The sequence below is a fragment of the Acanthochromis polyacanthus genome, chromosome 9 (genome assembly GCF_021347895.1).
Source record: "Acanthochromis polyacanthus isolate Apoly-LR-REF ecotype Palm Island chromosome 9, KAUST_Apoly_ChrSc, whole genome shotgun sequence".
Classification (NCBI taxonomy): Eukaryota; Metazoa; Chordata; class Actinopteri; family Pomacentridae; genus Acanthochromis; species Acanthochromis polyacanthus.
The window spans coordinates 32,928,784-32,954,842 of NC_067121.1; the positions used below are offsets into that span (position 1 = coordinate 32,928,784).

The window sequence follows — 26,059 nt, forward strand, 5'->3', positions numbered from 1 at the left end:
AATCGCTCATTTTTCTGTCACTTGCACCTTTGGAATGATGGTTTCCATTGTTTTCATTTGTCCAGTCGTGGCCATCTACGACTACACCAAGGACAAGGAGGACGAGCTCTCCTTCATGGAAGGCGCCATCATCTACATAATCAAGAAGAACGATGACGGCTGGTTCGAAGGCGTCTGCAACGGCGTCACCGGACTCTTCCCTGGAAACTACGTGGAGTCCATCATGCACTATGCTGACTAAAACAAAACAAAACAAATCCCACCCTTATTGGCACTGCAGTTTTTGAACAGAGGCAAAACCGTGAAGATGTACAGATGTATGCAGTGATTGCAGTTCATACAACTCCTGTTTTGAATGAAGTGCCATGGTGAAGCATTATTTTCTTTTGGGGAAGTTTGGGGGCGGGGCTTGTGCTTGCACGGTTTTGATCTGCTTCAAAAAAAGACAAAAAATAGATAAAGTGTCACACAAAGAAGGAGGGCGTTGGAGCTTCGCTGGGCCGGGGTCTGTTAGTTTACAAAGGGGGTGAAAGGAAGGAGATAAACCCAATTTTCTACTACTGTCACGTCTTCAAACTACAGCAACCACATTTTACCCCACGAGCAATTACATGCAATCAGAATTGGTGTTAATTTATGTAAATGCAGCCACAATAGACGGTGTTTTCCAGTATGCAGTAGATCCAGCTACAGTTTGACAGAATAAAACCAGACGCTCCTCCCCTTTTATTTGAACTGTAGACCGTCAGACCGACTCTTCCCTCCTTTCAGAAACATCCATCTTACTTTATCGAAAAAGGACAAACAAGCATCAACAAGTGCATTAGGACACGGCTGAATGTTCTATGCTGTCCATGTCCGAATCACGAGATGTTTAACCCTCCTGTTGTCCTCATTTACCGGCACCAAAAAATGTTGTTTCCGTGTCTGAGAAAAATCCAAAAATTCAGCAAAAAAGTTCCTGAAATTTCTGAAAATTTGCAAAACCTTCAGGAAGAAAATTCCAATAATTCTTTAAAGATTGTATTTTTTAAAAATCCCCCAAACTTGGCAAGAAAATTCTTGTAAATATTTTCAAAAAAATGAGTAAAAATCTTCCAAAAAATATTTAAAATCTCTAAAGTGATTACGTACATGTCAGTAAAACTTCTAATATTTTCTTTAAGAACATTCACAAAAAAATCAACCAAAATCCAGCGAATTTCGCTGGATTTTGGTTGATTTTTTTGTAAATGTTCTTAAAGAAACATTTTCAACATTTCTTTTTTTCCACCAAAAAATGTTCAAAACTTTCCCAAAAATGTTGAAAATGTGGACATCAGAAGTTTCCCTGTGAAAATCTATATTTTTCCCCACATTTTTAAACTTTAAAACAGGTCAATGTTGACCCGCAGGACGACACGAGGGCTGAACGAGGGGGGGAGGGGGGGAGGGGGGGGGGGGAGGCAACCTGGAGTTGTGTATTCACTATGCTGTGTGTCGGTGGGGTTGTAAAGGGGGTGAAGTGAGTGTATAGAACGCATTACAAAACAAAAAAAAAAAAAGAGAAAACAGTTCCTTCTTTCTGGTGGAGTTCCTTTCTGTTCTCTAACTTGTATATAAACTGTAATGTGAGAAGCTGCCAGTACAGTACATTTGTCAGTGTTTCACCAGTGTTTCCATCGGCGTCAGTGGGGGTGGTGCCAAGATTGTTTTTATCCGTCGTCGTTTCTTTTATTTTACTTGAATGTTAATTTTATCCATCACTCACAGTGCCATTTTAACCGGTTGTGTATGAACGTTTATTTTTCTATGTCCAGTCACGACTATATCAGTCCGGTGATGCTGTCCAGCTACTGTAGCAGAGCTCCCCATGTGTGGCGTCGCTTCTAAAGGAGAAGCAAAAGGAAGGACTAACTCGTGTGTTTTTCATGTCGTTTTCCTGTTTTTTTTTGTGTCATAGCTGCACTGATTAGTTATCGACGGCTGTGACGGCTTTGATTTGCGTCACGGCTTCGATCGCAACCCCAAGAGTTGCTGCCTGAGAATCTAACCTTCAGTTTAATCTTTCAACGGTTGCTGGTGTGGTGCTTTACATTGGTGCTCCAAAACCATAATCACCAACCCAAACAACCTCAAGAACAAGGACTGCTCTGCTTGGAAATGCAACAGAGGACTCCAGTCTTTTAACCCTCCTGTTGTCCTCATTTATGGGCAGCAAAAAAATATTGTTTCCTTGTCAGAAAAAACATCCAAAAATCAGGCAAAAAAAAAAAAAAATTCCCCAAATTGATAAAAAATTGCAAAATCTTCAGGAAGAAAATTCAAAAAATTCCTTAAAAGTTTCCCTTAAAAGTTTTTTTTAATCCCCAAATTTGGCAAGAAATAAAAAATTTAAAAATAAAAAAATGGAAATATTTTCAAAAAATGAATAAAAATCTTCCCAAAAAAATCCTATAAATATCTAAAGTGATTACATGTATATTAGTAAAAGCTCTAATATTTTCTTTAAGAACATTCAGAAAAAAATCAACCAAAATCCAGCGAAATTCGCTGGATTTTGGTTGATTTTTTTCTGAATGTTCTTAAAAAAATCACTTGTTTTCAACATTTCTTTTTTCCACAAAAAAATGTCCCAAAAAATGTTGAAAATGTGGAAGTTTTCACTGTGAAAATGTATTTATTTTTTTTCCACATTTTCAAACTTTAAAACGGGTCGATTTGACCCGCAGGACGACACGAGGGTTAAAAGCGAACATCGATCGTTTTGATTGTAATCTTCCATCACTTCTGCGTTGTAGTGAATGTAGGCGACTCAGCAGTAATGTACTCCAGCTAGAATCAGTTCGCTATTCATGTTTTTTTTTTTTTTTTTGTCCAGAGTCTGTGCTACACATGAATGACTCCTGTTAACTTGCAGTTGAAGGAATGAATCTCAATCCATAGGTCTTAAAAAGCTAACGTGTTTCCGATTTCTACTACAAAATAAGATGCCTGCTCTTACGAAGTGATTGTTGGTGCAAGTAAAAGTCGCCGTCAGATACCATTGAAGCTAACGCCTGGTCTCAGAATACATGTTTGTAACGTAATCATGCGTGCTCCGGAAGTAACGGGCATTGAAGTTTTATTTTGAAAGGGATCTAGAGGTAACATCTTCAGGTTTCTAGACGGACATTCAAATGAACCGTACTCATTCAGCCGCTGTGCATGAAACCATCCAGACGTCATTGCAGTGAACGATTTGCCACTACATCCCATTCTTGATTGTATTTTTTCCATCATGAGGTAATTTTTTGTGAGAGAAAAAAACCCAACTTTTTCTACCTAATGTATTTCTAGCCTTGCATTCTTTTTATGTCGGACACTGCTGAGGAAGGCTCGCTAGCAGTTTGTATGTAAAGGATTTATTTATACTTTTTTCATAGTGAAAATCATGAGACAACCACTGACGCGCAGAACTTTGTAATGTTTACCACTGTAACGTCTAGCATTTCAGGGCATCACAGGTCAAGGCGCCTTTCTTTGATGTGTGTTTTCTTATGATCAAATGGAAATGGAAAAGAAAAAAAACGACAAAAAAAACCATCCGTAACTTAAATGTTCATGGGAACAGAATCTGATATTTGTCTTCTCCTCAGTTTGTACATAGGATGTGTTCATTGAAATTTATGTACAGTCTTTTTGTAATAAACCGCTCATTGAAACATGACTAAACTCTGTCTTTTGTGTCATCAGGGTGTCGAAAAAGCAGAAGTATGTACACGATGTTTGTCCACAGCCAGATGCAAATAAATACCATTATAGATTTGTGCATAAATATCTTTCATAATACGCTCTTTTTCTTACACTAAAACTACATGTTTGTACTTTAAATCCAGACCAGCTGATGTTCACGAAGAGGTGAAGATGCGTCTCAAACGTGCTCTTGTCCAGGAGGAGGAGGAGGAATGAAGTCAGGCGGAGGCTCATGAGGGTAGCTGAGAACATTTGCGGTTTTGGATGGAGTCGTCCGAGGGGTGTGACCGTTGGATTTGTCTGGAAAGATGACGACATGAGAATTAAACCCAGAGACGTCGCATTCGGTGCTTAAACACTCAGTGTTTTTAGGCAGAGGAATTCCTGTTCTGTGTTTTTGTTCAAATTTTCTACCTTCCTAAAGTTTTTTTCCATTGGTGGTGATTGAAGACAGCAGTACTTTTGTCTTTGAACAACATTTTTATGAATAATACCCGAAGTAAACTTGTACAATAATACCAGTTTATATACAATTGAGAGGCTTTTGAAGTCCATGGGATATATCTTGCATACATTTTTAATAAAAGTAAAAAAAAAAAAAGTTTTTATGTTCGTTATGATCATGTCTTTACAAATTCCAGAATTATTTATTATGGAAACAATCACTTTTTAATAAAAAATGGCTGAATATCACTACAATGGCAACTAAATAATCATCCAAATTTAATAACAACCACCTTCTAAGCTTATTCAAAAAATGTTCTGATTTTCTTCTTTTAATTAAGTTGAGATAATAATGACAGATATTTCTTTTTTGGCAATATATCAAATTTTATACGGAAAATAACTAATTGTATCTGTGTCTGAGAAATCACTTTCAACTAAGTTACCCATTACAAAAACACCTCTCAAGGAAGTGTGTTAATTCCAGATCACATGACCTGCTCCACATGATGTCATTTCCTCCTGAAGAAAAGACTGGAAAGACTCCAAGCCGTTCCTTGGCGGAGTAACTAGTGAAGACACCACTTGACTCCGCACCACATTTTGCTCAACTGTGCTGCATTCTCTGCTGCATGTGCTGCCGACAGTGCAGAATCAGAGCTGCTCCGCTGGACAAACTACATCAGAACACTTTTTCTAAATTACCCAATGCATTATTTTTCAGTGTTCTGTAAAAATGAATTTTCAATTTTCGATATATCTGCAACAGCCCAACTGATATGCTGGCGGACCTCTAAACATATTCTGATCTATTACTTTTGCACTTTAAGCTATGTAAACATTTGAATGCAGGACTTTTACTTGTATTTCTATACTGTGCAGGATCTGAGTACTTCTTCCACCACTGACTATTTCTTATTGGTTGTTTATTCCATCATTTTCTACCGTATGTATCGACTTACCTTTGTGTGCAGCAGAAGTAAGAGTTTGTAGAGTGGATGCTCTCCTCACTGCAGCCTGATAGTTCTGATAGAGGACAGTCCCATACTGGACACACAGATTCACACAGAACAAACACACCATTTACAATCTTTGCCAGTAAGGAAATGTGTGTACTTTCAGTGCTGCTTCTGTGTTACAGTGTTAAATCTGACCTTGGCTATTCTGATGGAGTTGACCCAAAGCATCAGCGTGTGTTCATCATCGCAGCACAGGAACTTGATGTAGTGAGACTCTTTCTGGATGCAGGGATGCTGAGAAAAGACATAGAGAGCACTGATTAACCCTCCTGTTGTCCTCATTTACGGGCACCAAAAAAAAATGTTTCCTTGTCTGAAAAAAATCCAAAAATTCAGAAAAAAAAGCCAAAATTTCTAAAAATTTGCAAAACCTTCAGGAAGAAAATTCCAATAATTCTTTAAAAATTTCCCTTAAAAGTTATATTTTAAAAAATTGGCAAGAAAATTCTTGTAAATACTTTAAAAAAAACAGGTAATCTTTGAAAAAAAATGCTAAAAATATTTTCTTTATGAACATTCACATAAAATGTTCATAAAGAAACATTTTCAACATTTCTTTTTTCCACCAAAAAATGTTCAAAGATTTCCCAAAAATGTTGAAAATGTGGACATCAGAAGTTTCACCCTGAATATATATATATTTTTCCACATTTTCAAATTTTAAAACAGGTTAACAGTCCTGTTCATTTTGGACTGTTAACATTCAAATTATGATGGACTTGTTTTCTTGTTTACGTGAATTACAGCATCATGAGCTGCAGCATCTGCCTTTTTCTGTCGCTCCTCGGCGACCCTAAACAGCTGGTCTTAATGTTGTTTGAGCAACACACCATACTATGACGTTTTTACAGTGAAGGGTCTACTATGGAACCAGTTTGACATGTTCAGGCGTTCTATGTGTGAAAACTCAGAGATTTCAGGTATCAGAAGGTGTTTTGTATATATCTATGGGGTGGCCTATCAGATCACAGGGGGGGGGTCATTGCCCCTCCTTGCCCCCACGGAAGATCAGACACTGCTTGTAGTGGTTGTAATGTGAACGAGACGAGCCCTCAGTAGAGGGCAGAACCACGCCCTCTGCTGGCAAAAACCCTGTCCTCCCTATACAACTGATGCAATATGTATCAATTTTGATCATCGTACGTATCTCCCTCCCTACTTGATCTGCTGACCTGTAACTCCACAACTGAGCAGGGGACCTTAGACTGATCTTCAGTGCCAAGTTTGATTATCCTGACTTCAGCACTTGCTGAGATATCGGAACGGACATAGCCACATACATACATACATACATACTTACCCAGCCAGATACCGCACCGAATGCAGTAACCCTGCTGACGTTTGTCAGGCGTGGTTAATAAATGTGTTTTTTATAAGTGTAGTACACACATGAGCCAGCAGAGGTCAGACTAGACCAAGCTGTAGCTGCACTGTGACACGATGCATGAACAACACTGGAAGAGCCTCATAAAAAAACAGCCAAATATTAACTTTCAACCACAAGTCTTGATTAAAACCAGACAAATATCGTAAATTATTCATGTGACTAACACTATTTTTATGCTGTAGATTTATTTCTTTGTCCTGATTCACACATATGACGAGAGCTTGTTTGGTAGAACTGACCGGCTGCCAAAAAAAAGTAAAAAATACATGTCAGTATGTTCTAAACCAGATGAAGTTTGCTGGAGGGTTTTTGTTTTTAATCTTCCCACTTCCTCACAACATGACTGAGCTTTTGTTACCGCCAACATGACTAACACGTTTAATGTCCTCTGGCAGTGTGATCTCTGTTTGTTGCATTGTCGGAGGAGCCATGCAGCAGTGTGATTTTTGTGTTGGTTCTCACTTCTAAACTTGTGATGCAGAGGAAGTACCACATAGTGAATGAATTTGGTATCTTTGAATAATTACAACAATGTTCATTAGGGGCTGCGCAGTGGCTCGGGGGTTAGCACTGTCATCTTGCAGCCAGAAGATCGTTGGTTTGTGTCCCGGCCTGGGATCTGTCTGCATGGAGTTTGCATGTTCTCCCTGTGCATGTGTGGGTTTTCTGCTGGTACTCCGGCTTCTTCTCACAGTCTAAAAACATGTTCAGTTTAACCCTGCTGTCATCCTATGGGTCAAACTGACCCGTTTGAAAATTTGGAAAAAAAAATACATATTTTAACAGTGAAAACTTCCACATTTTCAACATTTTTGGGAAATTTTTGAACATTTTTTGGTGCAAAAAAGAAATGTTAAAACAAAATGTTTCTTTTAGTACATTCAGAAAAAAGTCAACCAAAATCCAGCGAAATTCACTGGATTTTGGTAGATTTTTTTCTGAATGTACAGAAAATATGAGAAATTTTACTGATATATATATATGGAATCATTTTAGATTTTTTTGAAATTTTTTTGGAAGATTTCTAATCATTTTTTGAAAATATTTACTTTTTTAAAAAAATTTTATTTCTGGCCAAATTTGGGGATTTAAAAAAAAAATTAAGGGAAACTTTTAAAGAATTTCCTTCCTTAACATTTTGCAGTTTTTTAAAATAAATTTGGGGAATTTTTTTGCTGAATCTTTGGATTTTTTTCAGATGAAGGAACAATATTTTTGCTGCCCATGAATGAGGACAACAGGAGGGTTAATCAGTGATTCTAAATTGTCCGTAGGTGTGAATGTGAGTGTGATTGTTTGCCTCTATGTGTAGCCCTGTGATAGACTGGTGACTTGTTCAGGGTGTCTCCTGCCTTCACCATAAGTCAGCTGGGATAGTCTCCGGCCTCCCCATGACTCTATTTAGGATAAAGATGCATAGATGATGGATGTTCATTACTGTATTTTACATGCTGTTAGAACTCTGGGGTTCTAAAAGCTCACTTCTTACAGGTCAATGCAGCAGAATGGGTCAAATCTTCAGCTCACAGCCTCTAACCCTGATACATGAACCCTTCAAACCACCAGCCTTCACTTTGCCACACTCTCTGTTCAGGCCTGCTGTTGCCTCAATTAACGTGTGATAAAAAAAAAAAATCCACCACAGCTTTGGTCATTTTTTTCAACTTCAAGTCACCTTTGCTAAGTTTCGATTCGTCGTCTTTTTCATGTTCGTCTTCCATTTCCCTCCATCTCTGTTTGTTTCTTGTGTATTTTCTAGAAGTCTCTTAAGTGCTAAGGTTAAGCCAAAGTGTCTGTGATCACAAGACTTTTTTCATACTCAAAAAGCATCTAATTTCCTCCCAGTGTCAGTGATTTTCATGCGGCTGTATCCACAGTGCTGGGTGTTTTTCAGACCATGATGATTGATTGGACGAAATAATTGAGATTGTTTGGGGAGAACTTACAGCAGGATAGACAAACTGACCTCACAATTTTAGCAAACAAATTCAATATTTAAGCCTCTTTAAAAAAAAAAATCTCAAAAATATTGCAAAAGTTATTGATGATTATCAGTGTCATTTTTTTTTTTAAATGAACCAATAACCGTTATAGTAAACGAGATGATCTACTTTGTCTTTGATGCAGTTGCCTCCAGTCACTCTGTTGTCTAAATCAATGTTCCACCCACAAATCTGATTGGCTGTTACATGTCATTATTAACTGCCAGTCATCACTGAAAGCTACTGTTTCCAGACAGGGACAGACGAGCATGTTTGCAGAGCAGAGATGTGTTTTGAAACGAGTTAGCAGATACTGCTAAGATATAATCAGTATTAATAAACATCCCAATCTTGCACAAGCAACCCAGTTTCCCCATTACACTGCTAATGTATTTGTATTGTATTTTTGACACCATCAAATGTTCACTTGATGGTGTCAAAAATACAATATGGTGATGGTGACCGTAAAATCTTTCTAACGTACGATTATCTTAAGCAATCTGCACTAACTGACAAATATGTCTCTTTAACATGAACATAATCTACATAATCTGAACAAAAAGAGAAAAGAACAGCAGACATAGGACAGAAACTGATCTATCTCAGTCACTCAAGTCTAGAGGACAGGAGACCGTCTTAGTATCATGCAAATTAATGTCTTGACTCCTATTTCTGTTGGGCACATTCAGCTATAATAATCCCGAGTAATGCAGCAACAGATATGGATGGGAAGTTCTCTGCTGTCAGATGTTGTTAATATATAAGATTTAGTGTATATTGGTTCGAAATATTAGCCATCGGTCACTCCTGATTTCTACAATATATAGTAGGTACAGGCAAACAGAACAAAGGTTTGGGTGCAGGACAAAACAGAAACGCTCTGAATGTATCTGAAAGTTAACTGGTTGCCTCTAAACATCACTGTAGGTGGAAAAACAAAAGAAAAACACTACGCTTGGCTAACAAAAGGTGCTTGATTTAACCACCACAACCAGATAGCCAAACTCTTCTGTGGTTCCCCAGTGATGGAACAAGTTACCAAACTCTATTTGATCTGCAGAGTTTCTCTCAGTCTTCAAGAAAATTCTAAAAACCCATCTCTTCACTGAGCACCTTTGCACTTGACAGACTGCTAAAAAGCAAAAATCCTATTACGTTTGCACTGCCTATAGGCACCACGATCCTACTATGACTCTTGAGCTTGTTTTATGGCACTTATCCAGGTAGTTTTCTCCTGACTTGATCCTTACTTGTGTTGTATCTCCTCTCAGATGTCGCTTTGAATAAAAGCGTCTGCTGAATGAAATTGTAGAACTGTAGAAAAAAACATCTTACATGTCTGAATGTATTGGTTCTTAGAAAGCATAGGTGGATAAAAAAATTAGGAACTAAAAAATAAGCAGTTTTATTTATCCTTCCTGAAAATAAGAGTTTGTGTTTCTTTATCCCGCTAATCGCCTGCTAATTTTGTTATGTTTACAGGTAGTTTGTACTTTAATATGCTGCTTATTGCAATATTAGCCTACAAAAAATAAAAAATAAAAGTCTGTCGGATTCATATTATGCTTTTAAGCAGCTTCGGCGCCTCAAAGTTTAAAAAAAGCAGAAACAGTCTTTATCACAAACACACTACAGCACTGTGAAATTCTCTGACCACAGAGTTCAGGGCTAGCAGAAAGGGTTCAGGGCTTCTGATTGAAGTTGTTGTGCTGACCTTTAGCATGAAGCAGAAGTTGGTGGGAGCTCTGTACTTCTGCTTGTAGTTGATGGTGGTGTAGATGTTGACTTTCTCAAAACGGACAAAGCAGGCGAGATCAGTGGAAGACTGGAACAAAGACAAACAGCATAATATCAAACGGATCATGGTGGAAGAGGGGAAAATTCACATATTGGCATCACAGACAACTTAACATATTAGGGTTATCAATTTTCAAACCTTTTTAAAGAAGAGTACCACCAGTGCTGAGTTTTTCAGTGTTATTAAGGACATAGTATGAATTAAAGTCTTCTTATGTTCCTTATTTTGCCCTGTTATCTTTATCTTGTCTGGAAGGTAACAAAACTGGGGACATTGCAAAGAAAACACCTCAATGCAAAACCACTTTTTTAGAAAATGTTCCCAATAAAGCTCAGTTCATGAAAAAATGGTATTTCGACATTCCTTTTATTTGCTGAAGCAGACATGCATCGTGTTCACGCATTAAACCACACTGATTAAGATGTTGTTCAGTAGAAGCTACATCAAACTGTCTTGACTTCTTCCTTTTTGCTCCGTGAAGTTTCTTCTTCACTTTTGACTATTTTGAAATCTATTATTTGTCCTCCAACTCTGCCTGATTGACATTATTGTCTCTTCATACGACAGCAGCTTTCCTGTCGTCGTCGTCATTGTAAATTACCTAAAGCTAAGTCCATTTCAAACTGCAGCAGAATCGAAGTTAATATTTTTGTGTCCTTGGCCTCAGATGATTCCTGCAGATCTCTCATGTTTGTGATTTTGCACATCTGCGTCGCACAGTTTCCCAGCATCTATTCCTGCTTCTTGGATGATGTTTTGGAGTTTTTCTGCTCCGTCTCAGTGACAAAACGACATGTTTCTCTTTAACAGCGGCAAGGTCTCAATTCACGCTGTCCATCATCACTTCTCTGGCTCTTCCTCTTGCTTTTCTGCTCTGCTCGGTCGCTCAGATGAAAGAATCATGGACTTCATACAGAGACAAATCCTCTCAGTTCTTTGTCTAAGGCCTGCTGCCATACTTATGCTAGCCAGCTTTGAAAATTTGTTTTTAATTTCCTCCAAAACCTGACATCATTCTGCAACACTGGAAATGTAAAGATATGCACAAACACGTCTTGCAAAAACTTATCAAAACGCAAACTAGCTTGATGCCGAATGAACTAGGTGTCCAGATTTCGAAAAGTCACCCTGAGCAGCACACCCAAAACTCACTAATTACACAACGTTGAAACTTATTTACTTAAAAATAAGTATAGTAACAGCAGGCTGTGGTTTTACAAGAAGCTATGTGTGGCATAGTTTCTTCATTAGCCTAGCTTAGCCTAGCAACTAGCAGCAGTGGAGAAGCTAGTCAGCTAGCCTTATGTTTACCACAACATATCTTATTCTAAAACAAAATAAGCACACCAATGTTAATTAAATTTCTTCAGAGTTGTATATTTTAACATTTGGACACAGTTCACGTCATTGTTTCAGGCTAAATTAGGTGACTAGCTGTAGCATTATACTTAGCATACAGATTCACGAGAGGTATCTAATGGTAGAATCCATTTGAAAAGCGAATAAATGGAACTAATTTTAACTTTAATGCCCCCACTGTTGAAGCGGAACACAAAAAGTTGGAAAAACTTCACTGAACATGACCTCGAAATCCAAGGTGCCTGCTCAGAACATCAACAGTCGTGAAAGCTGTACAAACATACAGTTTACTGACATTTCTGTATTTTTTTCTGTCCTATTAAACCAGTTGTACACAGCATGGTTATACTTCCATCTGTGGTCATGTCGATGTGGTGTTTGCACGCACCAAATACCACATAATATCTTTTTATCAACTGGTTTTGGCAATAGCGAAACTGAAAACAAACCTCTGTGGTAAACTGAATTAAGCATCATCTTACTTTGAGCTAGAAAATGCATAAGTTTATTTCTCAACATATCAAACTATTGAATTGAAATGTGACAGATTTTACTATGAAAACTGCCTTGCTGAACATAAAAAATAAAGATTGCTTAAATTGATGCATCCCTGATCATACTAATAACTGTTATTCATCAGTGTTTTGCACCTTAAACACCTATACTCAGCAGCCATCTTGGTAACACCCAGAGGCAGTTTTTCAGCCTAACAAGACCATGTCCATATCTATAGTAACGAAAAGGAAGCAAAAACTGTAATTTTAATCATCACTGGGTCATAGAGACTGCATGTATAGAATCACCAGTCAGCTCTGATGCCTCAAAATAAGGTTTAAAAAGCGTATTTTCCCACATGTTCTACTTCTACTATGCAAGCATGCGGTTTTATAGACTGTGCATGTGTTAATGCAGCAACACGATTGGCTGGATGTTTCCTGGTTTGGCTGTTAGAAAGCAAACAAGTGACTTTGGCCCCCATGTTTGGCATTACGGGATACTTCCATAGTATTCTATTAAGCAGGTCTCTTCCTTATAACATCCATGCAAGAGATGCCAGTATAATGCCTATAAAGTGGGTTAACTTGTCCTTTAATGCTTACAGAAGGTGCCAAAAACCATTTTAAGAAAGACAACTATACCTGTACTGCTTCCACTGACAGGCCAACAGGCCAACTGTTTCTCAGCTGTGTGTGAAATGGTTTCACCACCCACTCCGGTTGCTAAATGTAATCTCTCACCTTCCTGTTGTGTTCACAGCAACAGTACACTGGTGTCAACAGTGCAGTATAACAGTGCTACCCTTTCTTTAATTTGCTGTACCTTTGTTTTTCCTTTGGGTACGTAATAGATGCCCGAGGCCCTGAGCACGAAGCAGCGCGGTTTCCAAACCTTCTTCCCATCTTCTTTCAGGTAAAGAGTTCCCTCAAGGTCAGGAACAATCAGAGCAGAACCCCCAAAATGTTCCTGAAATATAAGAGGAGAAAGATGGCATGAAACACTGACTAATTTTAACCACACATTGATGACTCTGGTGAAGTGTGACTGACCTTGATCAGCAGCTCTTTGGCCTGCTTGTTGATCTCGCTCAAACAGGATTTCGTCTTTTTCCACATGTAAAATAGCTTCATTAAGAGAAAAATAAGTTAATTCTAACTCAATTAAACTTTGTCGTGAAGGAAAAACAAGATTCTCTCTCACCTGAGGGTCTGTGAACATCACATATTTCTGTGGTCTTGACAGGAAGTAGATTTTGTTTTCACTGTGGCGAGTCCAAGCAGACAGCAGCTCCACTAAATATTCATGATCCTCAAAGCCTCTTTCTGAAATGATGGGAAACAAAGCAAAATAATAGCCACAAACACCCTGAAAACATTTGAAAGTGTGCATCAATCTTCAGTCCATGAACATACTGATGATTGCCTCTGATTTGCCACAGTAATCTCACCAATCTGCAGCTCGGGGTCGGCCTCACACAGGCTCCAGTCGATGCTGCAATCACAGTGCGTCTTTTCAAACAGGGTGTCCAAAACCTCTCGGACCGACTGCCTCTCGTCCACCATCAGAGTCTTGGAGCTGCCGTCATTCATCAGCACCTTCACTATCAGCTAGAAGGGTCAGCAGCTCAGTTATTAACTGTGTAACTGTATGGTGAAGTAAGACACAAAAAACTTGATGCCTTTACCTTCCTCACTTTGGCCTCTTTCAGCTTCTCCAGAGCAAGTTTGATTTTGTCTGCCTTTGTTTTAGGTTCACTCTGGAAACACAACACATATAAAGTATTAATTCTGTTTTTTAATTTCAACAAAACTACAACTATATACTGATGATTATCAAGGCTTGAGTTACCGTTTGCTTCACCCTGGATGGTTCGGTGGTGTTTGATGGTGCAGGACGGGCAGCTGCTGGCTCTGGCTCCTGAGTCATGGCAGGTGGTACACTGTGAGTATCTGTAGGTTCATCAGAAGAGGGTTCTTGTGGGTTTGGATTTGATCCCAGGTCAGCCACCAGAGCATCCAGGTCATGGTCCTCCAGTTCATTGAGAGACTCTGGAAAAAAGCATTGGGACAGTTCTGGTTCAAAGAGAAGTAAGCCAGTAAAAGTCACTGATTGAAACCTTGAACTTTCAGGGTACATCCAACACAAATGAAACAGCGGCATTTGCAACTCCAGAGCTACTGAAAAGCCACTGAGTAAAGCCTTTAAATAACAGCTTCTGTAGTGAAGCTGCTCAGTAGGCAGCGGATCAGACGTCACATTGTTATATTACAGACACTGCTAACACAAAGAAAAAACATGAGAGAACATTTTAAAATAAAGTTTGGCTTCCAAATGTTCTCTAACATGAAATATCAAACATCTCAAGAACCTAAAGATTCCTACATTTAAGGTGAACTTTGAGAATTTATTGTATTTTTTGCCTATCCAATTTTGAATTTTCACTTGTCCTAGTTGCAGAAATTCATAACTTTAAATTTCATTTCACCTAAAGTTGTCATTCTTAATTTTTCCTTGAAATCAGATCCTGTTTTTCATGCTATATAGTGTATTCACACTCTGTTTATGATCTCTCACTGTAGATGCTGTGTAGTCTGCGATTTCTATGTGGAATTTAATCTGCCTACCTAAGCATAACAACACAGAAACAATCCAGTATTATTGTTTAATTCCACTGATCTCAGTGTCACTGTTTACTGTTCACTCCTCTAACATGCTGTCAGAGCTGCATGCTCACTGTAATTTATTCCAAATAACCAAAATCTCTGTACTGTATCCATTTGGAATGTTTATTTTGATTTCCAGACTCAGTCACATTCTTCAAATGAAGCACAAAAGGCTTTCTGGAGAACTTTTATGTCGATATCCAAGTTAACAAAGTTTCTAACCAAACCAATTAAATGAATGACCAATACTTAAAGACATTACACTGTGAAAAATAAACGTTTGGAAGTTTAAGTTTGAACTCCTTGGATCAACTTCTCATGGAATTATATTCAGCCAATAAACTGCACCAAGCTGGAGGAATTTTGGAGTTTTTACTTTGAAATCTCAGGCTTATGGCACTGTGGCTGTATCTGCCTCTGTTGTAGGTTTCTGAGGCTGAGAGAAACATTAGAAATGACTTCACAGACTGCCATCACTTTTACAAATGAATTAATGCAGTAATTATATGTATCCCATGTCTGAAAAAGGCCCTGGCTCACTAATTATGATAATACAAATCAAATGAATAACTCTATTTGTACGACACTTTGTTCTCAAAAAAATGATTTAAAATTTTAAAAAGTCAAATGATTGCTGTAATGAAAGTATCCTAACAAGTGTAACTATTGGAGTTAAAACCATAAAATATTATTTATGGTGTGATTTTACTTCAGTAAGTTACATATTAGGGATAAAACCCCCACAATAATTCACTACTTTACTTGACTATAAAACATGCTGACGCTCTACAGTGTTACTAATTATGGAGAATAATCAAACTAATGTAAATATTATGCCTAAGACCGTACAGCTTTATTATTTACACTGACAAATTTAGAGTTAAAATTCACCTGAGCTGAAGTCATGAAAGCGGTATCATCTCCTCCCACAGTCCTGACACAACTTTCCCTTTGTACTGAATGTTGAAACAAGAGGGCAGCTTATCTTTAAAATGTAACCTTATTATTCATTCTTATAATTCCTAACAACTTGTAAACCTCAGTTATGCCAAATAATTCAGCATTTCCACGGTGCTTTTCGACAAACCGTGCTTTGTTCCTCTCCACTTAGTGTCCAAAGGTTGACATGACTGTTCTGGCATGAGAAAAAACAGCTAGCTTTAAAAGAAATCCTATCTCTGGAAGACTGCCTCGTTTCTCCCCCACTTACATTTTATTCTACATCACAGATTCTTTCAGGTCAGCGTGACTCTTGGTTGTTCAACACACTGCTGATTTTTCTGCTTCATTTTCTCACCGTTCAGGTCTGTGAAACCGACGGAGAAGGTTTTGTGGCTCAGTGAGACCAGCTCAGCTTCTGGAGTGTCGGCTGCAGGCATCAAACTCTGCAGAAGAACAAAGTGATTGCAAGTGAATCCATCATCAGAGCTACGACTATAAATGACAAGAAATCAAAGATAATCTGCGCACAGAAGTCGTGTTTTTAATAGAAGCTACAGTAACACTTGTAATCACATCAGGCCGTGTGTGTCCTTGAATGATTCCTCAGCGACTTTCTGTGCTTTATCTTGCTCTGTCTTCAAGATGCACTCAGCACATGTATCGACAATAAATCACAAGTCAGTCCATGAAGTAAAGGGGATTTCGAACCAAGGAAATGCTTCTAACATCACTCTAAATTAAAGCAGCTCTGGTAAATCTTTCTCTGCACTACACTCTACTATTTTAATCATTAACATGCTCCACGGGCTCAATCATTTTCTATAAACAAGCCGGGCAAACTGAAAACCTGCACACAAAACGATGCCTGCCAGCATCAACGATGAGAACACATGTCGTCAGGCTGGAGCTGCTGCTCAAACACCTCCAAGCCCCTTTAAAACTGGGACATAAAAAACGCTTTGTCTTCTGGCTCCATGAGGCAGTAAAGCAGAGAAAGAATGGATCCAATCAAGACAATAAGTGGGATGATTTAAGTCCTTTTGTTTCTCAGACTCCTCCAGGATCAATGCTTTAATCAAAATCCTTTTCTTAAAGTCTCTGGTAACAGTCTGTGGAGTGGCGCTGACTCTCCAAAGTGACATGTCGAGTCTTTCTGGTATTTCTGATGTAATACTGAACATAGATTGATCCCATTCTCGGGGCTGCACTCATTTACAGCTTACAGGCTGAAAATGGACGATGATGAAGTGCACCTCAGGCTGGGTTTGCATCAGCCAGAAGCGTGTAATGTTTTTCTTGGCGAGTCGCAGATCTGTGATGAGCAGCTTATGTGTGCTTAAGAGGAATCTGCAGTTCGATTTTGCCCCCGGGGTCCCATCCACATGCCGTCACAGCATCGTCTTACATTTTTCTGCGCGATGCTCAGTTTCAAAACAAGAAAAAGCCGCCTGGCGTAATCAGATAATGTCCAGATTAGTGAGGAAAACATGCAGCGATTTGTCTGATTCACTTCTTGTAACCTGTTCCAACTTCAAAAGCCACAATGGGAGCATTCAGAGCCGAGGCCGAGGAGTCTCATCTGGTCGTGTTTTATGAAGTAATATGACCACTCTGTTGAGCATCATAACATATGTTTTCCAGTGTATTTTTAGCCTTGTTAGTGGAGTTAACGTTGGGTCACCATTTTGGTTGAGGCAGAGATACCAGAAAAACACATCTGCATGGGTTTGTGTGACATTCATGGTTTGTGGAGGATAAAATCTAAACTTCAGTGACTTCTGCTCTTCAGTTCTATTTTGTGCAATACTTTTATTAATGTCCAAGTATCTGCCAAACTACAACAATGCAATTCATTTTTGTCTGTATAATGGCAGTACACAACATATGTAGTACTGTGAAGGTGAAGACCTTACAAATTTTAAACAAGGGAACCCAACAAACCAAAGTTACCGTTGGATTCTATATTAGCAAGAAGTTGGCGGTGGTTTGAAGGAACAGAAAAAAACTAAACAAAAAAAAAACAAACTTCATAACAGGGTGAGAGGAAAACCTCAGACAGAACCAGGCTCATTGATGGCGACCATCTACCTCAACTGGTTGGGGTTAGAGTAGGGATAAGGACGGTGAGGTATAGCAGGATAGCAGATAGAAACGATGTTAAACGGTCGGTGAGGCCAGAAACTGCAGATCAGAGATGTTTAGCTCCAAATTCCCATCTGCCTCTGCTGTACTTTGTGCTATTAAACACTCAACAGGTTAATTGGTGACCATGGATGAACATCAAACCTGCTCAGCATCATCATGTTGGTTTTATCAAGTGCTGCAATCCCAAATCTTTGGATGTCCTCCCACCAAAGACCCGCTGTTATCCACCATGATGGTGTCACATCATGCAATGACAGCCATAAATAAAAGCCTCCCATACTATAAACCACCTCTGCCACCAAAACCCCCTAAGAGGAACCATCATGGTTTACGGGTTTTGGTTTCTGATTTTGCTTTGTAAGCTAACCTCATGTACATTTTCTTTTTGCACATTTCTCCTGTTTATTGACACTTTCAGATGTGCACTTCTTACTGTTGGCCTCTGAACGTGTTGGCTTTGGGTCTGAATAAGTCCCCTGGTCACTTTTCTCTAAATAATATCAGTAGGTCACACCCATAGAACATCTCTGTTTTACTCTACAAGTCTGAACTATATGCAGCCACATTAACAGTGAAATATAAGCGATTTATTTTTGAGTTGTGTGAAGTGATTTCTGAAGGATTTTTCCACATTTCAGCACCAATACTGGTCCAGAATCATCAGAGCAAATCACATCAGAAGACTCACTCAAAAAGTACTTTCTCATTCATTTTACTCTCCTCATCTATTACAAGCTGAAATGTCCATAAAAAATGAAACTTTACTGCCATGAAAAAAGGAACGAATGGATCTGATCTTTTAGACTCACCAATAAAAAAGGTAATCTGATTTATTTTATTTTTTTGTTATGCTAGCATATATGGGGAATCATATGTTGCTGATGGTGATATTGGAGAGGAGAAGACTGCTAACCAACGACATCGATAGGGCAGAAAAAATGATGCTTATTGTCATCTTTGAATCAGTGTTGAGATCTGCACAGCTCAAGTACTTTCCTTGCGGCAGGCACTATTTTCTCCTTCCAAAAAGCAATGAAAGAGGTTCTACCAGGAGGACAGGCTTCCCTTAAATAACCCACAAGTTCCTGCAGTGGAAAATGGCTGAATGTGAGCATGTTGACAGTAGCATCTGTGTTCTAGCTGTCTGTGTCTTGTTCTTAAATTCAACCCACCTGAGAGAGGTGATCCATCTCTCCAAGCAGGTCACTGAACATGGCGTCTATTTCATCCATCTGTGAACAGTAGAACAAGATATTCAGATTTTAGAATCATTAGGGGAAATAATTAAAAAAGTAAAATATATTGCAGGAACAAGAAAGCAAGAAGTGAAAAATTTAGACAATTTCAGTTCAGTTTAATTTGAGTTTCAGGCTCCTCACGCATCATTTCTGTTTGTTATACAGCAAGTGGAAAAACCAGGAAGCGTCCTTCGGGGAAACAGGCCAGCATAACAACTGACATTTTTGTGGTATTAACATACAAACACTGTGTGCACATGTACACGGTTTGGATGTGGCTGTCACTGCTGCAAAAACAGATAAACAAAATGCAAAGCATGTGCTTAATCACTCACAGCTAGAAAAAAATTGAAATGAGATGGCTGTTTCTAAATATATAACAGCGATGTTCCGCAGCGTCATCTCTGTGACTATACAAAGTGACAGAGCAGCAGTGTGGCAGCTTCAGATGGTTTCCATGTTGCTCTGACAGTGGAAACAAGTTGGTTTTAATCACCATTCAGAAAACGTCACCCTAAAGCGGTGGAGAATTTAATTTAAGACCTCCCCTGTGTTTTAGGGTCCATATCCCACTTTATATACTTAATTTAAACAGATTCTGTTGTATTACAAGTTAGAAAACTGAATTTCTGATAATTCCTTTGCCTTAATTAGTTTCCCCCTCAACAACATATCAGTTTGAGTTCTCACTATAAATGTGTCTGCTAAATATCAAAGGCAAGTTATCCACTATTACTTTTCATTCATGCACAGGAGTCATTGAATGATCTGTGAATGAAGGGTGAGAGCTAAAGCTGATGTACATCATATTCCACACACTTAATTGATCGTTCCTGCAAAGAGGCTACATTGAGATCAAAGATTTTCATCAGCCAACAGTTTCGTGAATCTCAGCATCTGGATTTGTCCATATGGATGCGGCACTTTGCCAGCTTCAGAATCAAAAATGCATCTTGCATGTGGATGGGCTTATAAAGCAAAAATGAAGAATGAGCTCTCTACTTCTTACCAGCTCTGTGGGACTGTTGCTGTGTGTGGTTATCAATAACAATAGGTACTATTGTATCATGAAGCCACAGTGGCATACATAGAAACTGTGTATTTGAAGAGAGGAAACAACAAATACAAAGGCGGTGATGGTGGTAAGATTAATATAGAGCATCATTTTCAATGAACTGTCTCTTACTTCCCACATGTGTGTAAAATGATGTCCTAAAAGGGTCCGTTTACCATCAACATGGTATCTGTTTGCAGAGCTTCCTGATCTTCACACGTTAAACTGTGTTTATGCAATTTTACCAGAACAGATATGGCATTATTTTGTTTGCATGATGCCACAATTGTTATGTTCAAGTCTCTAACACCGAGTTCTTCCAATGAAAATAATCCCTTCTTGCCTCAAAGTTACTCTATACTTTTGCTTCCTCTAGAATATGCAGATCTCGAGCACACCAGCTCACCGACAACTACGCTCCAACACGGTAAAACCAATCTTCTATACATAATGGCAAGTTGTAATTTAGAAGTAATTCAGCCATACACAATCAAATAAGAAACTAATAATGGCACAGAAAGCCCCACCCTGACAGTTGACAGATTTGGTTCCATTTGAAACCCTGGAATTCTAAATCTGTGTTCATGAGAATGTCACCTGGAAACTGCAGCTTCAACGTGGAAATGTTTAGTGTTGTATTTTGCTCATGATGTGTCTTCCAGCATACAAAAAAAAAAACACCTTATAGACATGTTGTTAGCAAGGTAAAAAATGGTCTCCAAGGACCAGCCATTTCCATCAATTATTATTATTATTTCTTCAGATTTATTGTAGGTTTGTGTTGCGTTACTGTTTTTGCTGCTCACATATTATAGTCTTCTGTTTGACTTCTCCTTATAGGACACTAAGAGAGACTTCAGCTGCCTGCATTGTGTTTATACACCCAAACGCAACTACATCTGTGTTTAAGCAATCCGTTGTGTGCGTGTTTAGTTCTGTGAACACAATGCAAATCGTTCTTGTTAAACCTATGTTACCTATTAGTTTTTGTCACAGCAGAAACAGCATACAGAGAAAAACAGCGGTCTCTAAACAGCATTCTGACATGGATTTTCTCCTGGGTTACATTTGCTTGTCATGAATCACAAATGGATTTCTAATTAGGATATATTTGCTATTTATTATATTGCTTTACTTTTGCTCCTTTTCAGAGAACGAACCCACTTTCTTCACCAGTTGGTCAGCTATGTTTGTTGGCTGTTTGTCAGAATCTCAGAGCTGTTTAACTGAAGACAACTTCCTGCCGTGGCTGAAAACACTGCTATTCATATCGAGAACAGGGATGTCCGATATTAGCTTTTTTGCCAATAACCGATATCGGCCAACTCTCAATTTCCGATACCGATACCGATACCGATATATATATGGGCTGTTTAACTAATTTTAGGCAACGTCACAAGTCTCCTGTCATGGAATTAACACATCATGCCTCATTTTGTTGTGAAGCCCCATTGGATGCATTCTGACATGCAACAAGACTTCCAAATGTCAGCATTTTCTGTGCAAAATAAGAAAACTTCTTCAACTTAAGTTATGGAAAAAAACTTTTTTTTAAAAATTGTCTCAAACAACAATTCACACTCTCCCTCCCTCCTTCTATGAGTCTATTACAATGTAACTATACTGTAGAATTTTGAAAACTGTCAGAAAAATCCAGGAATTATTTTATCGGTTTTCATGATAGGCAAAAAAAAAAAAATGATAACGATATGATCGATATTACATTTTTATACCAATATCAAGAAAGAACCAAATAGTTAAATTGCAGGGTGAAAGACACAGAAATGCTGTAGAGAAATTTGCTTTTTCTGAATTTGTGCCAAAAAGCAAAGCTTTTCACATCCAAATAGTCATTTGATCAAAATATTGACTATAGGCCGTTTAATATTATGTGTATTTTGTCTATTTTATATCAATACATATGAAGACAATTATATATATCATGTACAATCTCCCTGTGACATTGCTGGATATATTGTTGAAACTGAGTGAGTAAATGTCTTAGAAGCGAAAGCCAGAGTGTGTCTGAAGTCCAGCAGACATCTGTTTGGCCGTGTTTAACTATACATTAGTACAGTTCGTACATTAAAGCTGCAGCTGCATGTAAAGTAACGTGCACATTCTGGCTTGTATACGGAGATGTTTGAAACATTTATAAACGTGGCGTCCGCCTGTCTTTATTGCTGTCTGCGTTCATCTTTACGCTCAGATAACACACATGCAGCCTAATGTGCATGTACACAAACAGAGACGTACAGCGCTGCCTCTGCTCTTCTGTCCCATTGTGTTTATGCTGAGCAGTAAACACACCGTCCATTAAAGTGCAATGACTTAAAAGGGGAACAGTGCCGAGGATGATCGTGGACTAAGTATTGTTTCCATATGAAAGTGAAATTTTTGGATCCCTAAAGTGAACTTTACTGTTGTGGCCTCTCAGGACTTCTGCCTCACACATGTGAAAGTTAATCTGAACTTCTGTCTCCTTTAGTCTCACCGAGCGCTTTCTTTAACTTTACATACTGGCACTGAAAATATTAATTAGAGCAACTGTGTGTTCTCGGGGCCAGCATGTGCTCAGCAAAGCATGCGCTACAAAACCACATTTGTTTAGAAATTCCACGCTCTCATCAGGCATGTCAGAGTGTTGCTGCCGTCTCCCACTGTGGTCTCACACATCAACAAAAGAAGAAACCGCCAAGAGACAGTCAGACAGACAGACAGACAGGCAAACACGCCGCCGAGCCAAAGCCTGGATACAAAAAGCGATTTATTGAGACTTAAACGCATGAAAGGAATCAAAATGCATTGACTGCTGACAGTAAACCGGCATGTTTTCTCTCTTTTTGTGGTCGGGCGCTTCTTACTGTTTTCTAATTTGTTGCACAACCATCCACTGGCGGCTAGAAGAAGACACGTGTTTGTCTTTAACAAAGCTGATGTGACCGTTCAAGTATTTAACTCTTAAATGCACTAACAGTAGAGGAATCTATCTCTATGCATATTTATGTGCAGGACTTTACATGCTAGATTCTTATCAGTTACACAGGAAATTGTGATCAGTCCCAGTCATTCTGCAATAAGGAGACCAAGCACACAGAGTCATGAAGAAGTATCTTCAGCAAAAAGAGCATCATGTAGCAAATCTGACATGAGATAAAGAGACTGAGACAGCCTGAATACACAAAACAACTGCAACTCCTCAACTATTAAATTGATGAAAGTTTTGTTTCTTTTATGGCACTTTAAATGAAGTGAACCAAGAAAATAACTATTACTGTACTATTTGAAAGCAGTCTTAGTCTACTTTAAGTGCCAAAACTTCAGCATATAGTTGTATTTTACAGCATATCTTTATTTTACTGACTTACTATGCATTTCCGAACATCTTAAAACCTTCACTGTCATTTACATGTCTTAGCTTTCTTACCTTTGCTGTCTCTTTCACACTTGAGAGCACCATGAAGTGTTTCTAAGTGCCAAAAACACCCACAGGTCAGTAACCACTTGTGCATGTGACTGTGCAGATATCAGTTTACCATTCTGTGAAATCAGGAAGTAAATGTCACTTTTCTGGTAAAGCAGATTGAGGTTTGCTTTTCTAATTATGTTGTGTATGAGTGCTGCTATGCACTCCACACATAGACTGATACAGTACTCATTTCTTAGCTTACCACAACTGTGACGAGCACAGACACAGGTGTTTACACGCAATTTGTCCAATTAAAGCTTATATATATGAATCAATAGATACAGTGGCGAGCTGACTTGAACGAACTTGAACAAACATACAGTAAGTGCAGAGAACAGGTGCAGTTCACAGGAACATTTTCAAAACGCACTATGAGACAGGACTAAAAGACCTACGCATAGAAACATACTTAAGGATAGGTAAATACCGTTATTTTTCAAAAAAAAAGGACAGAAGCTGCATTGACGGACTACATATCAGATGGATTTGACTCGACACGTGGAGCTTGTATTTATTTCAAAAAGGTGAGTAGTGAAGACAACAAAAATACTGGCTGAACAAAAAATACATTAATATTTGGATACACAAAAAACCCATACAATCCCCCATTGGTAACCTTCAATCTTACATATATATACTCATAGTCACTGGCCACTTTATTAGGTACACCTTGCTAATAAAAGGTTGGACCCTCTTTTGCCGTCAGAACTGCCTTAATTCCTTGTGGCCTACTTTGAACAAGATGTTGGAAACATTCTTCAGAGATTTTGGTCCATATTGACATGATAGCATCACAGTTGCTGCAGATTTGTCAGCTGTAAATCCATGATGCAATTCTCCTGTTTCACCAAATCCCAAAGGTGCTCCACTGGATTGAGATCTGGTAACTGTGGAAACCATTGGAGTACAGTAAACTCATTGCTATGTTCAAGAAACCAGTTTGGTGATGGAGCATTATCTTGCTGGAAGTATCCATCAGAAGATGGTCCACTGTGGTCAGAAAGGGATGGGCGTGGTTAGCAATAATTCTCAGGTAGGCTGTGGCGTTTAAATTATGCTCAGTTTATAGTAAGGGGCACAAAGTGTGCCAAGAAAATATCCTCCACACCATTACACCTCCAACAACCAGAACCTTTTATACAAGGCAGGAAGGATCCATGCTTTCATGTTATTTACACCAAATTCTGACCATCAGACCAGGCAACGTCTTTCCAGTCTTCTATTGTCCAATTTTGGTGTGTCTGTGCCAGTTGTTGCCTCAGTTTCCTGTTCTTAGGAGTGGCACCCGGTGTGGTCTTCTGCTGCTGTAGTCCATCTTCTTCAAGGTTGGACGTGTGCATTCAGATGGTGTTCTGCATCCTTGGTTGCAACCAGTGGTTATTCGAGTACTGTTGGCTTTCTGTCATCTCCACATCTCGCATCAACAAGGCCTTTTGGTCCACTCGACTGTCACTCATTGGATAGTTTGTCTTTTTCGGACCATTCTCTGTAAACCCTAGAGATGGTTGTGTGTGAGAATCCCAGCAGATCGTAAGTTTATGAAATACTCAGACCAGCCTGTCTGGCACCAACAACCATGCCACATTAAAAGCCACTTAAATACCCTTTACAAATCTTTTAAAGATAAAACAAGATGTCATATAGGGAATTCTTGTAACATCTGACTAGTAACATTTGCTCTTTATTTGCTTTGGAACACTTAACTGTCTATTGACTTGCAACACTTGTTTTCTTTGTCAGTCTTTTTAAAGTTCTTTAAAAAATTCTCTCCTTGTCAGCATTTACTGCAATGCACCAAATCATCACCTCAGACTACCTGTTTAGAAAAACCTACTCGGCAATAAAACTGGTTCTGAAATGAAAACATCACAGCAGCAGAGAGAAGCAGTTCAAAACAAACACACACTAAAGAGGCCCTTCACTAAACACTCACAGCAAGAGAATATTCTGAAACACAGGGAAAATTAACGGTGTGAATGATAGAACTACAGTCCCGCTGTCCAGACACTTCAGGTTTAGTTAATCAAAAATAACCTTCTCTAAATTCTACATACAACATAAAATGTGTCGTGCAGCGGCTGCACATGTTTCAGCTTTGCTCTGATGTGAATTGGTTTTGATAGACTGAAACTGATACCTGTCGTCAGATGTTACATTTACTGTTTCCCACTGACCAAGCATATGTTTATGTTTACGTGGAAAACAGCAGAACAAAAAGAAACATCAGAAAATATATAAACTCCAGCAGTGGAGAGCACTTTATCCCCTCCAACGTGATCGTATGGGACAAACAGGAATGTGACCACATTAGGACAAATAAAACCACCAACAAAAGAGAGCTGCTGTC

At 38.7% G+C, this 26,059-nt stretch overlaps 2 protein-coding genes across 4 annotated transcripts in view; one reads left to right on the forward strand and one right to left on the reverse strand.

Annotated features, from left to right (window-relative positions):
- Window positions 1-3,683, forward strand: part of LOC110951980 (abl interactor 1-like) — a 32,962-nt gene extending 29,279 nt beyond the window's left edge. For both annotated transcript variants that reach the window (XM_022195283.2, XM_022195282.2), the window contains one exon: window positions 66-3,683. In XM_022195283.2, coding sequence (XP_022050975.1) covers window positions 66-241 — 176 coding nt within the window. In that variant the 3' untranslated portion in view covers window positions 242-3,683. The remainder of the gene's footprint in view (window positions 1-65) is intronic.
- A 143-nt stretch (window positions 3,684-3,826) lies between these two features.
- The window catches only part of LOC110951960 (amyloid beta A4 precursor protein-binding family B member 1-interacting protein-like), a 28,098-nt gene continuing 5,865 nt past the window's right edge, over window positions 3,827-26,059 (reverse strand). Inside the window, exons 1-13 of one of the 2 annotated variants that reach the window (XM_051952870.1) lie at window positions 23,671-23,814; window positions 19,124-19,183; window positions 16,162-16,249; window positions 14,050-14,249; window positions 13,886-13,957; window positions 13,649-13,808; window positions 13,402-13,523; window positions 13,251-13,325; window positions 13,024-13,167; window positions 10,261-10,371; window positions 5,313-5,411; window positions 5,121-5,205; window positions 3,827-4,014 (exon numbers count right to left, since the gene is read on the reverse strand). In XM_051952870.1, coding sequence (XP_051808830.1) covers window positions 3,893-4,014; window positions 5,121-5,205; window positions 5,313-5,411; window positions 10,261-10,371; window positions 13,024-13,167; window positions 13,251-13,325; window positions 13,402-13,523; window positions 13,649-13,808; window positions 13,886-13,957; window positions 14,050-14,249; window positions 16,162-16,249; window positions 19,124-19,183; window positions 23,671-23,703 — 1,371 coding nt within the window. In that variant the 5' untranslated portion in view covers window positions 23,704-23,814 and the 3' untranslated portion in view covers window positions 3,827-3,892. Of the gene's footprint in view, window positions 4,015-5,120; window positions 5,206-5,312; window positions 5,412-10,260; window positions 10,372-13,023; window positions 13,168-13,250; window positions 13,326-13,401; window positions 13,524-13,648; window positions 13,809-13,885; window positions 13,958-14,049; window positions 14,250-16,161; window positions 16,250-19,123; window positions 19,184-23,670; window positions 23,815-26,059 lie in introns of those variants that run through there. The other variant, XM_022195251.2, reaches the window with a different exon arrangement.